This window comes from Scomber scombrus, chromosome 22 (assembly GCF_963691925.1).
Source record: "Scomber scombrus chromosome 22, fScoSco1.1, whole genome shotgun sequence".
Classification (NCBI taxonomy): Eukaryota; Metazoa; Chordata; class Actinopteri; order Scombriformes; family Scombridae; genus Scomber; species Scomber scombrus.
In genome coordinates this window covers 21,778,049-21,794,106 of record NC_084991.1, presented here as the reverse complement: position 1 = coordinate 21,794,106, position 16,058 = coordinate 21,778,049, and the positions used below count along the sequence as shown (strand labels likewise).

The 16,058-nt window shown below is 37.2% G+C and overlaps 1 protein-coding gene across 1 annotated transcript; it reads left to right on the top strand.

Annotated features, from left to right (window-relative positions):
• Positions 1-1,323: 1,323 nt before the first annotated feature.
• Positions 1,324-12,182, top strand: LOC134004684 (CD63 antigen-like). Its single transcript, XM_062444046.1, has 9 exons — positions 1,324-1,468; positions 3,359-3,415; positions 6,383-6,502; positions 6,603-6,677; positions 8,201-8,296; positions 8,566-8,676; positions 9,882-9,914; positions 10,008-10,091; positions 10,466-12,182. The coding sequence occupies exons 1-9, from the start codon at positions 1,409-1,411 to the stop codon at positions 10,556-10,558; spliced, it is 729 nt and encodes a 242-aa protein (XP_062300030.1). The 5' UTR covers positions 1,324-1,408; the 3' UTR covers positions 10,559-12,182.
• Positions 12,183-16,058: the final 3,876 nt, after the last annotated feature.

Below are 16,058 nucleotides of genomic sequence, written 5' to 3'. Positions count from 1 at the left end.
CACCTTAAAACTGTGTGCTAACTGAACATAAACTTGAATAATTTGCTCAAAGTTGGGTGAACCCAGAGTGTTACAGCTTATCTGTATCTGTATGTATATCTGTGACAGTTATTCTTATGTAAAGGCAAAATGAGGAAACGCTCAGAAAATACTAAAAACAAAAACAGTTTCCCTATAACCGTTAATTTTTGGTTCTGCTTTGTGTTTGTAGTTGTTTTAGTTCCCTAAACTTCAATCTAAAGTCAGATCAGTCAAGTCACATCAATTTACGTTAATCTATGTGTTGTTATTAGCTGGATGCATTTACTATGCATGCCTCTTAATCTACTAACAAGTATTGTGTGTGTGTGTGTGTATGTTGTTCCTCTGTGCTCTTGACGTCCGTTATTGTCCAGAAAGTATTAAAAAGATGTCGATGAGCATCAATGCTGCACTGGGTGACATGTTTGTTTTTATTTCAATCCCACACACATCGTCCAGCTGCCAGAAACATTTACTACAGCACTAAATGTTGATACATCCACTGCTCAAAATAGTCCCCAACAAATGCAGGATTTCCTCCGGTTTTTTTGCAAGAAATTACAGTGAGTGTTTCTAAATGAGATTATATATTTGTGAGCTATTGATCCTCAGTAGGAACCAATAAGCCTAGAGCTGAGGGCAACAAACACCGTAAAGAAGTGAGAAAGTGTTGAGAGACGGACGAACACATTGTTGGTTTTTGATCTGTTTGTGGGAACTCTTCACTATACGGAAAATATAAAGTATGAGCAGCCTGATCTTCTAAAACCACTGATAAGCTTCCTGTCTCCATTTACCATTTACCAAGTACTTTGTTCTTTTTTTAACTCTGTTCGATCATCAAGACAGATAATCTTCCGTGGCCCCAGTGTTTGTTTTAAACTTGGCCAGACTACATGTCAGTGCTACACATCCTGGGCTTTGGAATGATTTGTAGGATAAAGTTTGGAATTTAGAAATATCTACTTTCACAACAGGCATTCAAACACCAAGATAACCCACTTTAAATAGTCATGCCTTTATAGTCCTATCTTATTGCTTTATGTAAATGTTGTAAAATAAATTAAGCAATATTTTTACAACATTTCCTTTTCAAATAAAGGAAATAAATAAGTCGTCCAACTTTGTACAGGCTCAAAAAGTAGAAAAAAACCCTTTTGAATCAAAAAGAAGGGAAATCCACAACTGCATGCATAGTGTGGTCTCATTCAGGCTTCAGGGATTGGCTGCACATCACTTCTGTGTGTCGTAGCTCTGTGTTCACCTTCACTCACATCCATTCTGCAAAAAGTTTATCACAGGACAGACTGCTGCACGCATCACACACACTGTGTTATCTGCACACAGCTTCACTTCGTCTCTGAGAGCCAATTACCAAAATCTGAAAATGGGGAAAATTAATGGATGCCTCAAATGTCTTTTTATCTTTTTCAACGTGTTGTTTGCAGTAAGTACAAAAGCTTTTCTTATTTTTTCTGGGTTATTTTAGCTTTCCTTTTTTTTCTGGGTTATTTTTTCTTTTGTTTTGTGTTAGTGTTTGTTTTGTTGTAAATTGTATTACTGTAGAATCTGTGTGGCGCAAAATAGAAAGAAACAGGGAAAAAAGGTAATGTTATGTAATATATTTGGCTTTTGTCTCATTTTTCTATAAATCTAATCTAAATCTTTTTTATAACATATGTTTTACAAAAGTGTTTTATAAAACATGTAGTAAAAAAATAATACTTAAAAATAGTTTTTCTTGATTTTTATGCTCTTCTTAACAAAAGTGGAGATGAAAAAAAGGTTGGCATGCTTAAAAAAAACAGAAGTTATAGAAAAAAATTAGACTAAAGACAAGATGAAACACCTTGTACAAGTGAAATGATAAAACATCCAAAAACGTTTTTAATGCATCACAAATTAGCAGGTATAGATTTTGTTTGAATTGTACAGAGTACAGAGTAAACTGTAATTTCCCGTAACAGAAAAAAAAAAAAACGAGCGGTACAAACGCCTGCAACAGAGATCATATTTCGACCAACCCCCCTTTTCTTTCATTCCTTTCTGTGGCATAAACATGTTTTCAGCTCCAAGAGCTGATTAAATACAAGAAAGAGGAAAAGAGGAGGGGTCTGATGGGTCTGTTTTCAATTTGGGAAACATTTTTTTATATGGAAAAAAACTGCAGACCACTCTCATAATAAAACCTTAAAAACACTACCAATAATGAACAAAATGATCAAGTTCAAAGTCATGATAAACGGATAAATGTGGCTAAATTATAAAATACAAACTAAGTGTTTTTTATGTGGTAAAATTAAAAAAAAATATTTTTTGTTTTCTAGTCTTTTTTTTCCTTTTCCACATAACCACATATTGTTCAATTTTGACTTCCTTTCACTTCCTGCCTGTTTTTACCAATTCATTTAGATAATTAGATTAATTAATATGTTTAATACAAAGCACAAAAACATATGGTGTCGAAATATTTGTAAAAAAAAAAGCATGGGACATTTATCTGGGCGTTTTCATCAAGCTTTACTCAGTATTATCAGGTGTGATGGAGAAAGTCTCATGTGTTCAGTTTTTAGAGCTCTGTCTCCATCTAGCGTCTCTTTGCAGGAACTACAGACACTGTGTCAGGAGGCCAAATAGAAACATCCTTTTTTGCAATGGTGCCAATGTAATGCCAATCTGAGTTTACTGTGAAAAGGGTTAGGGTTTTCCAATTTTCCATCCACTGAAAGCTCTTAGTATCATGTGACAACTCTTAATAACAACAACAACAATGAATAATTAAAGCTGCAAGCAGCGATGACCGGGCCCTAAAGTATGTGGTGTGGAAATACCGACAAACGGCGCCAAAACTGAACATCTGAATCAAAATGGCCAACTTCCTGTTGGAGTTAGGGTATGGGTCCAAGAGACTTTTTTGTGTGTCTTTATATGATACACATGTGTACCAAATTTCATTCATCTACGTCAATGTGGGGGGAGGGATATGAAAGGACAAAACTATGATATACAAATATAAATATTGTAAACGTTATGTGCACCATTTTATAGATTTTTCCCCCAAATGTTGACCTGATGCATTTGCTATGTTTGGGAACTTCAGATTATCCACTAGTATTTAAAATCATAAACCACTTAAAGTCATTGGGATTTGTAAAGATGGTGACATTGTAGGGTTTACAGATTTAAAGTCTGTCAAATTCTTCTTTGAGTTTTTTGTTATCCTATGTAGTAATATATCTTTTGTCAATTTCAGATATTTGTGTGTTCTTCATTGTTTCAAGTGTCTGTTACATCACCATATGATAAGTAAAGAATAAATCTGGTCATGTGTCCTTAGATCATCGGATGTGTGCTGATCTTCGGAGCAGTGAAGTCATCTGCCGTTGCCAGTCAGGTAAACAATAACATCATCAAGTTTCACTTTTAGGCTTTCTTTCGTGCTTACTCTCTCAGATGGGTGACACTGCCAATAACGTTGCCCTCAAGTTATTAGATCTGACATCACTACAGAAATGTCAAATGGAAGAAATACAAGAAGTCAGACTATCAGACAGTTTAGAAACACCCAGATTAATCACCCAAACTGTCAATATTACAACATTACAACACATTTACAACCCCACTAACAGACCACCTTTGACCCACCATGCTTGTTGTATGCACAAACAGTTTTCTTGAGAAATGATACAGACTTTTCATGTGTGCTCATTTCCAGTTCTACCTCCAAACAAATCATCTGAGGAATGAAATCTCAGGAATGTTATCTTAAAATTATCAAAACATTTTAGAATAACAACATCATAGTACTTCTGCGGCTTTTCATGATAGCATTGACCAGACTACAAACACTGTCAACATAATCTACAGCAGAGATGAAAGCTGTTTATCCCACAGTGTATGAGATGATGAAGATGAATGTGAGAAGTGATCTGCTTGATGAATCATCTCATTGTTCATGTTCTCGATTGGGTAAACGGTTGCTGCCAAATATGCATTTACAACTTCCCATTGCAGGATGTGCAGCACATTACTGTAATGTGATTCATCATGAGTCAGATGTGAACAAAACGTTCGAATCATCACATGTCAGTTTTGGGAAAAACTTGTTCTGTAGGATTCACTTCTTCAATAAATTAATGATGTATTGCACTTTTAAATAATTAGTTTCTGAAACATTACAAAGGATTGTACAACTGCCTGCAGCAAGTCGTAAGAAGGTTCTGGGAACTCTTGCTGTGATGGTTTTGATTAAAACAAAAGCAGCTGGTTTGTGAAAGTCAAAGCTAATTTAGTTAGTCAGGACATCACCTGTATAATTCTGTAAACAGTACACATCTGAAAATACATAGAAATATGTAAAACAAGTCGAGGTGAAGAATTCAGAGTGTTTACAAGGAGGCAGGGAGCTGCACAAATGTTGTTTTTCTCTCGTAATGCAGAACAGATGAAGCTCGGGGGAGGTTTCCATTTTCATAGTAGGCTTTCTCTTCGAGAGGAAAACAGGATGGCTCTGACAATGCTATCAGATCTACAGAGAGCGGCATGACATACTGTAGGACAGCAACAAAAAAAAAAACATCACTCTTTATGGAACACACCATTCTATCCACTTTTAAACAAATCAGATTTACTTTCCATTTCTGTGAGGCATTTTCCTAGACATCCCCACGTTTAAATAGATTTCCTGCTGACCGGAATCCACTTTCCAGGAAATGAGATTTAAGGTTGTTAACGCTGTTGACACTTGATAACCAATACGTGTGGTCCTTTAAAATGTATTGGATAAAACAATGTTGTTGTCCGAAAAAGACATTTGAAAATGCTAGTGTCATCTTATGTTGCAATGCAGCAGCTTAGATTCATGGTGAGACAAAACCTGATATCATCTAATCCACCAAGTAATCAAATTGACAGTGAAGGCAGCGATATTTGGTTGGTATATTCGGCTGATAGTCATCAGTCAAACTTCTCTGACAGATGAAAATAGCATTTGTGCCTATTATTCAGTGTCTGAGGGAAGCCCCATTTGTGATGCAACAAGATGTTTTAATGAGAAAAGTGTATAAAATTCTATCATTTAGTTATTAGTAATAAAAAGAAAATCATTATACAGGCAAACTACAGCAATGTGTTACTGACACCATGAAAAGAAACTTAACAATTAGAAATTACAAAAACATGTTTAATGCATTGTTCCATTAAAACAACATATGATGCTACATGGCGCTAATGCTGCATTCATTATGGCACAAGCTTTGAGAAAAAATGTACAAATTGTGTCGAACTTCTCCAGTCTAGAAGTGAAACAGCGGTGTAATATAACCTGCTAGCATTAATGGCAATCAGATCAAATATATAATTAGATAGAAAATATTTCACTCAAGATTGTAAATGTACAATTTTACCAAGCTTTGTACCAAGAAAGAAATAGTGGCACACCTTACAGTGTTTATTGGCCCTTAATTGGTCCGTTGTCTACATGTCACCTGGAAGATTGAATGGAAATGATATGATAGTCAAATTCTTTTCATTGAGCAAAGGATTAAAGATTTAGCTTCTCATTTAATTAAAAGTTAAGGTTTACTGATGGAGCAGCTGATAACAGCACAGCCCAGAAAAGATCTAAAGCCATCAGTTAAATGGCATTTTCAACATGCATCCAGTTCTACAAGATCTACAGGATCAGGAAGTCAAGTAATTGAGACACGTAGAGTCACACATTTTTTGTTTGCATAATGGTATTTGTTGACAATAAGAGAAATATAGAATACTTCCTGCCTTATTATTTATTGTACTGTTGAAGTGTATTTTAATAGGTAGATTCTTGATGTGTCGATGAAGAAGGAAACCACCGCTGACACGTCTCACTTGTATATTTTAAAGGTTTTATTACAAAAGAGAACAGTGTCATACATCCGATCTGGAGAGAGTCCTGGTCCCAATTGAGTCTCTCTCTCCACTCCAATTCTTACAACACTATATATAGTTCCTAAAAAAAGAACTCCACCTTCTAAACAAATGGTCAGTCTGGAAAAACAGCCTCTGGCCCATCATCCATGACTAGTTTTAACCAGGCAGGGAGCTCCGGTCCTCTGAAATGAGGCCAACGCGGAAGTAAATTAAAACTGCATTCTATCAAAAGGCCACCAGGGGGCGACCGTTTTGTGTTCAAAGGACCATGACTAGTTTTAATCTTGAACCTAAGTAAAACATCTGTTTGAGTGTCACAGGATTTCCCAGGATGTCATAAAATGTCACAGAACAAAAACCAAGGCAGAAAAGACACCTCACTGTTAAAGATAAAGCTCTGTAGTAATTCAGTGTGTGTGTGTTGTGTTGTTGTCCTGTCGTGGTGGAGCAGATGTCGTCAGTTGGGGCCCCGGGAATCGGTTGGGTTTGGGTGTTTGCCATCGGAGTCCTTGCCATCTCCTGCCTGGGAATCTACGCCGGCTGTGCTGAGAAAGACCTCGTCCTCAAAATTGTACGTGTAACATTGTCTATTTTCTTGTTAAATAGGTAGTTTTTGGACTAACCCTAACCCAATCAAAGCACTGAACTTATTCATGTTGTTCCATGTACAGTTTGCAGGTTTCATGGCTGTTGGACTGGTCATCATGCTGATCTTTGGCATCATTATCGTTGTCATGAGAAACAAGGTAATCTATCACTCACTGCTTATTTGTTCTGTATCTTGATACTTTTGTTCTCTGCATCGATGTATATTTTAATGTTAAAGTTCTCCATGTTAATGCTAAATTGCCAAAACTCTCCTGTTATATTCTTTTTCTGACTTTCTTGATGCCATTGCTCTCTCTCTAACGATTAATGGAAACGTAAAGTAACAAGACCTCTAGCATGTTACTAATGTTCTCTCTCAATCTGCTTTTTTACACTGATCTTGATGCTATTACTGTTCTCGCTCTCTCTCTCTCATTGCTGTTGTATTTTGACGCTTTTCGTTGACTCGCTCCAATTTAATTTAATCTTAAAGCTAATTTGCTTTTCTGTCTCTGTGTATTACACAATAATTTTTTTCTGTTTTAGTCTTGTTTGCTCCATCTTGATGTGACCAATGCTTAATCTCTCTCTTTGTATCTTGATGCTGATGTTGGTCTCTCTTTGGTAGTGTCCAAAATCACTCTGTATGCAACCAGATTTGAAAACTACATTTAAGGATACTGCAATATAAAGTAGTTTGCAATTAAAGTTGTAATATCACAAAATGTTCCTCCATTTTTTGATGTAAAAACACTACGCCAGCTGTGTTTAGAATGTAATTATTGTAATTTGTACTGAAATGAGTCCACGGTGCCATTTTTCAAACAAACAAGCCAAAGCTAATGCTGTCTATTAAATGAACATGCTAGGTTGTTATGGTTTATTGACAGTCTAATTTTGGTCACAGAATCTGTCTACTTTGGTGCTAATGTTCTAATGTCCTTAGCTGTATCTTGATGCTAATCTTGTTCTCTATGGGCCCTGTATTAATGATCTATAGCACATGGTGTGAAGCGTGTGGCACAAGTGCATTTAGGGTGCATCCAAATCCAGCCGTAAAAATGGTTGATGCGCCAGGTGCATGATTCAAAGGGGTTGTACTTAAGTCTCTTAATTAATCATGGGTATGTTTTGGGTGTAACATGCGGTAAACCAATCAGAGACATCTCCCATTTCCCTTTAAAGGCCAGGATTGCTATTATAACAGCGCATTTGCCAAGCAATACGTTTCAAGAATAAAACATGCGTAACTTTTGCTGAAAGAAAGTTGGCTGATGAGCTGCTAACCCAACCTGTCATTCATAAAGAGGAAGAATATGGAGCTATAACCAACCAGTCTGATGAGTGTAGAGGTGTGTGTGGTCATCATTTGCTATTTAAGGAATGTGATGCATTTATATATAACAGTCTTTAATAGAAAAGTGTTTTCCCAGCATGAGACCTCGTCAAAATAGACTGTCTTATACATCAGTTTTTACAGTATGTCTTCCTGGAAACTATTCTTCTTTATCGGTCTTAATGCTAACCTGCACTCTTTGCTCTCGTCTATTTACCATGATTCTGACATTGTTTTCTGTCTCTGTTTATCTGGATTTAAGGGTTTTCTCTTTCTGTCTAAGTGCTGATGTTTCCTCTCATTTTTTAATTATCTTGATGCTAATGTTGTTCTCTCTCTCTCTAGATTAAAACCAACTTTACCTCCGCCACTGCTGAATATGCAGAGCCTTTAATGAAAGATGACGGATTCAGAGCACTGCTTGATGGGCTCCAGCAAAGTGTAATGCCCTCCGTCAACTATTTACCCATATGAATTTAGTCTAGCTAAGCTAAACATGTTTCTCATAGGTTCTTCTTGGATAAATGCTTTACAGATGATGTTAAAAGAGGGTGTCTCTCTTTAGAATGCAGAAAAACTTTGCATGTGGTAGACTTTTTTTTTTACTTGAAAGTTATGCATTTGTGATTACATTCCAGGTACTGAAATACGTTAAATTTAACATTTGTTTCCAGCTGCTGAAAGTCACTCTGTCATGTCTCTTGTTGCAGGCCCAGTGCTGTGGAGTGGCGAGCGCTGCAGACTGGGGTAATGAAATCCCTGAGTCCTGTGCCTGCAGTTCTTCAGGTTATTTTGGAGGAGGATGTAACTCCAAACCTCAGGTTGGTTTTTCTCCTCTCAAACATTCTCCTTAACAATTTGTAAAATGAAAATGGAATATCAGACTAACAGACATAGAAATCCAGTGAGCCTAATCTCTTGGGAGAACTCACCACTTTTTTGTCATTCAGTATACCAAAAATTTTGGACCTTGTGCATACAACTGTATTATTTATGTTTATAAGCAGGGAATATAGACTACTAATATCTACTAACTGCCGAGTTGGTCCCTCCACATGTTGACCACTTGTTGTGCTATGGAGCAATACTTTTATGAGTCGGTCCCTGTTTTGTTTGCATCATGCACACATACAATGATGCACACACATTTCCTGCCTCTAGTTTCAAACTATTTCACTGATTCACAGTTGGTGGCAGTAGCAGCAAAGGCAAAGAAGAACAACACTACATGCTAGTAAAAATGGTTGAAAACACTTGGAAAAAAAAGATCCTTTCAGCGCTGTTCACAAGATAACTCAAGGCACATTTAGGTAATGTGCTAAATTTACTAAAAGTTTTAAAAACCTTAATTTGAATGATGTTCAAGAAAAGAAAAGTTGCTTAAAACCTAACTAAATAAGCGTGGTGGCTATTTCTCTGGTATTCAAAGAACCAGTGTTGGAGTTTTAGTGGCATCTAGTGGTGAGGATGCAGAGTGCACCCAACTGAATACTCCTCCCGCCACACTCCCCTTCCAAGCTATGATGGCCAAGAAACACGAAAAATTGTGAAAGGCCCTCTCCTCTCACAGTGTTTGGTTTGTTTGGACTACTGTAGAAACATGGTGGTACAATATGGCAGGCTACGTGAATGAGGATCCGCTCCCTATGTAGATATAAAGAGCTCATTATAAAAGGTAATGAAAATACAAGTAAAATATACTTGTGAATATATATATTCCATTTCTGCCAACTAGATACCACTAAATTCTACAAACTGCACCTGTAATGTAAACAGAAACTCAAAGTTGTTCTTTGATTTGGAACAGAGTCATCATTTTTATTAGATCTGATTCAATATTGATGAAGTTTCAGATGCTGCCTAACAATCTGACAAGCACGTTTTTTCAAGCATCTGGATGCCTTTAGTCTGAATGTGTTTGGTTTCTGCAGTACTTTTATTGTCTGGTATTTGACAGAAGATACATATACATTGGTCTGTTTTGCTTTGTGTATTATGGTGACATTTTATTCTTGCTGTCTTGTAGGGAGCGTCAGGCCCAGATAAAGTCTATGGTCAGGTAAGCAACCAAACAACCAATCTAAACACCAATCAATCATCCTATCAGTGATCCTTCAAGATAATGACCCTTTTTCCCTCTCCTCCTCTGCAGACCTGTGGTGAAACCATCTTCCTATTTGTTGACATCTTCTTCAAGATTGCCATGGGTTTCTTCTTTGGATTCGCTGTCACTGCAGTACGTTTCATTGTATAAAGCTTTAGGAGGGAAAAATATTGAATTACAACAGGACTTGGAGCTGCTCTGCATCCTACTGGAAATTGGTTTTGTCCATTGACTGACTGACAATTCTGGTTGTATAGAGTTGCAAAGTAGGACAAGTTATTTCTGGAGCTTAACGTTCAGTCAGTGATCGATAGAGTAGAGACAGACTGGGTTCAGGTCTCAGTTCTAGGCCCAGGGAGAACTTTAATCCTGCGTACCAGTTTTGGGAAAAAATTATGTCTCAGAAAACAAGTTCACATAATTGTTTCACACTTCTGGTCTGAATTCAGGTTGTCTACCTGTCTGTCTTTTTAACTGACCCCATATCTTTGTACCTGTCTGTCTAGTTGCTGGGCCTGCTGGTCTCCCTCCTGATGATCTATCAAATCAAACGCCATGACAGCTCCGGAGGGGCGTCCATTGCCATGAAGGGCTTCTGAGAAAAACCTTCAACGGCTGACCTTAACCTCTGCACTGTAACACGAGGACACAGTGGTCAAAATACGACCTTTTCTCTTTACTTTTTTATGACCTTTCTGCCTTTTAAGAGAGTGACAGGGAAAGCAGGAGACACAGGGATGAAATGGCATGCTTCAGAAAGATTTCATTTGGGAAAAAATGCCTCACAGCATTTTTTTCTTTCAGCTTTGTATTGTAGAAAATATTGCTTGAATAGCAAACATTTATTTTTTTGAGAATCATTATATTGCTTGTGTTATTGTATGGTCAGCAGTATTGTAATATTCTTGTATAATAGAAGCAGTTTCTAAGCTCAACCTTCTCTGGAGCTCTATTAACCCGAGGAGGTCATAAAATCAGAGCTTTAACCTAAGACTCCATTCTAAAGCTACAGTAAAACAATTAGGAAAATCAACTGACCAGTAAATAGCAGTGAAGTGCCTGTGTGTCTTTGCTAAATTGGTGGTATTAGCTATAAGCTTGATGGTGTAGTGTCTACTCATAGGACCAATTTATGAACTGTGACTGCTGACATATAGGCAGTCAGGAACATCCTAATGCTATTCTGTCACAATAGCTCTTCCAGCTAGCTGGCTTGCTAACTGTCAGGGAACAAACCAGACCATGTTTGTAGACCATGCCACTTTTGTCGAGGAATTTATAGGGTGAATTGTATATGAGACAGGTGCTATGTAGCTTCTCTGACTCTCTGTGGCCTTATTGTGTCAAATCTATTGAAATGCTGCTAAATTTATTGGGCTTTATGAGCACCAAAACGTTTTAAGTTTAGCTTTGCACAAAGACAGGGAGCAGAGGGAAACTGCTAATCTAGCTCTAGTGCTGTCTTAAATATTACTATTCCTTTAATTCAATCAGAACCTCCACTGAAAATAACTTCTCACATAGATCGTGAAACAAAACTTCTGGTTTTGACTGCTCTTATTATTTTTGGAAACATCTGCCAAAAGATGAAAACTCTTTGTATTCAAGCTATATTTTAATAGCACTTAAGTAGGCTACTGTAGACAGGGATGTGGTCAGTGACCTGAATGTGAAGAAATAATAAATTAAAAACAAAGAAGTGCTCTGATTAAATTCAACTAATCAGAAGAGCACTGAAGAAGTCACCTGTATGTGGACTTGAACAAAATGTTAGACAATGAATTTTCCTTTTTCTTAAACCTTAAAAGACGATGGGTATGTTTGTGTGGAACATTTTAGATACCCTGGTAGTATGAAGGTAAGAATGAAGTAGTCCGTCCACTGGACTTCAAAAAACAAAACAAAAAGTAATACAATAAAATCCATCCTGAGAGAATCAGATAACGCTGGTAAATCCCAGCAAATTTTGCAGCATTGAGACCAAATGTACAGCAATGTTACAAAATGTAGAAGCAGTAAGATTACATGCAGACTTTCACTGAGAATGAACCAAAAGCCAACAGCTCGGGGGTTGAATACCCCTCTACTGGTTCAAAAAAAAGAGGGACCAGGCAAAAAAGACAAATACTGTAAAAAGAACTGTTTTATTGTGAAATCTGCACTCATATCATGTCAGAATAAACACTAGAGGCCAAAAATCCACAAGTTCTTACTGTTTTGTTTCCTAACATGATCATTATTTCCTCCCCATTTAGCTGGAGTTATTGTTTTCATGCGTGATGGAAGCCAATCAAAAAGGTGAAAGTGAAGATGGGGTTTAAAAGGGAAACTTGGGGGTTTGTAGTTGGATAAAAATGGGTAAGGGGTTTGATCAATGAGTATGAGGGGGGTGATCCAAAGTTTATGCGAGTTGATCAACAGGTACTGAAGGGTTAAAAGAGGCATTTGATGGGGTTATAAAGAGCTATGGAGTTCAAATCAGGTTCCAGAGGTGTAACATTTGGATAAAGAAGCAATTAGTAGTAGTAAACGGGTTTAGTAGATGGGAAGGCATAGTCAAGATTGTATGAACTCCACAGGACAAGGGCAGTTATCTTAATTCTAGATCAGAAACTGGTCCTACTAAGCTCCAAATGGCCCTAAATCTGTCTTAACAAGCGTGTCAAATGAATGTCCTTTCTTATGAAAGCTGATTTGAAAAAAAAAAAAAAAGGAACCTACAATGTTTACATCTGCGACTGTCCTCTCAAGAAAACAACACAACAGGTTGTAATGGCAGTCACCAAAAAACAATGTAGTTATATTTGAGTGACAGATGCCACCTAGTGGCCGTAGCAGTTATGACCGGTAGCAGTGGCGCAGTTCAGATGATGTAGTGTATGTAAGTTGGCCTTTTCCTCATTAACCCAATAGTGAACTTTGAGTTGGTACGATTTTTAAAAACTGTAACCATAATCGTCCCCTAACGTTAACCATATGGTTATTGTTGTAGCTTTAAGGAAGTTGCATCAAATGTTTCTCCAACCTTAACAAAGTGATAATTTCTTGTTGCATTACTATCTCCTTTAGATTGGTAGAATACTGTGAAACCATTGTCATATCACCTCCTCTGCCAACAAGCAGCTTAGGTGATAATGATGTGCATAGAGCAAGCGCAGCGAGCCTTCATCTGGCAGCACAAGAATGTCAAACACGGCACCAGATTAAAGACCCCTGTATAGAGATTTACCCGGCCTCTTCTTTGGCAAGGGCTTGAATGTAAAGGATGTTCATTTATATGAAGTCTTGCATTGCAGGTATAAATCTTGCATTGCAGGTATAAATCTCTTTATCTTTTTAGATTCAAATTCAGAGCGAGTATTAGAATGATACACCCGAAGACCAAAAATCTGAATGTTTAAAATGTGTTACCATCACCATATAATCAATATTTTGCCTCCTTATGCTCATATAAGTGTATATGACTGAAGGTATGTGAAGGGCTGTTTCTAGGGATGTGAAATTGTTTGGGATTGATCATTCCACTTCAAGGTACACCGTGACGTTTTATGACTTGTTTGTCTCATGCAATCAGGTGACACAATACACAATTTTACACTATTCCACTCATCAACAGGTGACTATAATTCACCAAGAAATGCAGGGATGAAGTCATCAGGAAGATTACAAAGTAGTAAAAACTGATGCCAAAAATGCTTTGCAAAAGATTTGTGAGGAAAGAAAAAGAAATGCATTCTACACATTTGCTAGACCTCAAGGATACACACGAGTTCTGTTGTCTAACACTGATACAAACATAACTTTTGTTTGTTTACCAAAAGGTGTAAAGAGTCAGTGTTGCTGTCTATGGACTTGGAGTCAGGCAGAAGTGTAGTTTGATTAATTTAACGGTTGCTGTAGCCATAATTACAAAGGTAACAAGAGGGCTGGATGGCAACTGAAGGAAATTGGCTGGTTCATGTAGTACACAATATGCTAAGCAGGTAGATGAGGGAGTCAGTGGATCCCTAAAGATGGGAAACACTGCTCTGAAATAACAAGGAATACATGACATGAAAGGAAAATTCATAAAATAACTTGTAGCCTTTAGGAAAATCTTAAAGGGTAAATTCACAATTCTTCAAGTCTGTCTTTAAGTAATCTTTGTTTTGCTCCCTGTAATCATTCCTCTTGTTCACACTGAACATTACAAGATCCCTTCAAATCTGCATGCAAATAGATAGATGTTTGGGTGTCCACTTACTTTTGGCCTTGTAGTGAACCTCATCACAGAGTAAACCACCAGCCATTAGATGGCAGTACACACCAGTCAAACTAAACATCAGCTGAGTCAAATGAACATTTATCTCCATGATCCAGAGTCAGACATTTATCTCTACACTACACACTGTGAATGAACTGGAGACCAAGACAATGAATCTTAAATGACACAGCATCTATTTAGTCAAATCAGAGAAATACTACTGACTTTACTGTATTGCTTGTTTCACTTTACTGTAAATTCAGAAAGAAAGGAAGAAATCCAGGTTACATCTTTGTGTTTGTGTTGTTAGGGTTGCAGCTGCACAAGTATGACAACAAAATAACAATTATTTCATATAGGATCTGAGCAGCAGCACAACAATCACATTAGCGTTGAGCCTTTATAATCCTAAAGTCTTTGCAGTCCCAGTGCTGTGTCAACATTCAGGTGAACTGAATGAGACTTAATCCTGGCTGCTTTAATTATGCCAGTTAATCAAACACAACCACAACAAAGAGACAAGATATGGTTTCAGTTACCTGCAGCCTGCTCTTTAAAAGACTGTGAGAAAAGCAGAGAGGGAAAACACAAACTGTGCATGTGACGAAGATTCAATTCCTGGACGTTTTTGAGTTCATGCTCCAGGACTTTCTACCTAAAACATGTTTCTTGTGTGCTTTCTTCAGTCTTTCCATTTACTAAATATAAGACACTTCATATACCTCTGTTTTTGGATATTGCTGCAAATGGCAAATACCATCTTGAATTACACTTACTGGTCATTCGGGGCAGGTGGGGCCAGAAAGAAGTCAGCAAACAAATGATATTATTATCAATTTTCCAAATTGTATCTACTATAATTAATTATCTATTAATATAGGATCTTCCTAATTTGCACTGTGTCATTTGTGTTAAGAGTTTATCTCATGTTTATATGTCTCTGATTTGTGTCCGCAGTAGACCTACAGTGGCCATAATCCTAAAGCATTTGTATAAATTAATAGTTTTGGTTAATTTGTGATTACAGTTTTTTAAATTTAGTAAGAGTTTGAAGCTAAATGTTTAGGATAGTTTGTTTAAAAGTTGTATAGGATGGTAATATTCAAGTTTCAAATTTCATTATACGAATGTAACATTTGTCTAAAATAATGAGCAAATTAAATGACTATGTGTATTATACATGGGAAATATTAAGTGTGTTAACTAAATTCAAATGAAATTGATGACAGGTGGGGAAGACAGCCTGTAGCTATTTCAGAGTTGATTGGCTAGCTGTCTGACAGACAGCCAATCAATTGTGAGATATTCAAATGCCGTTGCAGTGGTGTCACTAGCTTGGAGTTTACAATCAGCAAGAAGCAGGGAGACTTTGTTAGGTAACACCAGATAACTAAAGAAAGTTAAAGTGTATTTCATACATAAACACAGGTTTGAAACAATTTATTTGGTTGGGAATCTAGGATTAAAGCCGCGTAAATGTTGCTACCCAAATTGACAGTGCATACAGGTGTTTAACTGAGCAGAATAACAAACAAGTAGAGGAAAGCTGTTACGAGTTCAGTCAGATCATCACATGAATTAAACTGTGTGGAAAATATGAAACAGCACTGCGGGGCCACGAGTGTATGAGTCATCTGGAGGTGGAGGTGCAACAGAGGTTTTCACCAAGTGACCACCTGATTGCTGCAAAGCTGGTTTGCTCGCTCTTCCTACAATTTGTCCCATCATTCCTACATCTGAGCTGGACTGTGCTGTGAAACTGTGACCTGTAGGAAACAAAGGAAAGTTGAAGTGTGAGCTTGACCAGTCTATAAAGCCACACTGAGCATTGTGCTTGTAAGACGGCCATGTCTCTG

What these genes read in the sequence shown, in the direction of transcription:
- LOC134004684 (XM_062444046.1), top strand. Translation starts at nt 1,409, where the DNA reads ATGGGGAAAATTAATGGATGCCTCAAATGTCTTTTTATCTTTTTCAAC. An exon ending in CATCTGCCGTTGCCAGTCAG is followed by an intron (nt 3,416 to 6,382) that starts GTAAACAATAAC and finishes GTGGTGGAGCAG; the next exon opens with ATGTCGTCAGTTGGGGCCCC. An exon ending in TCGTTGTCATGAGAAACAAG is followed by an intron (nt 6,678 to 8,200) that starts GTAATCTATCAC and finishes CTCTCTCTCTAG; the next exon opens with ATTAAAACCAACTTTACCTC.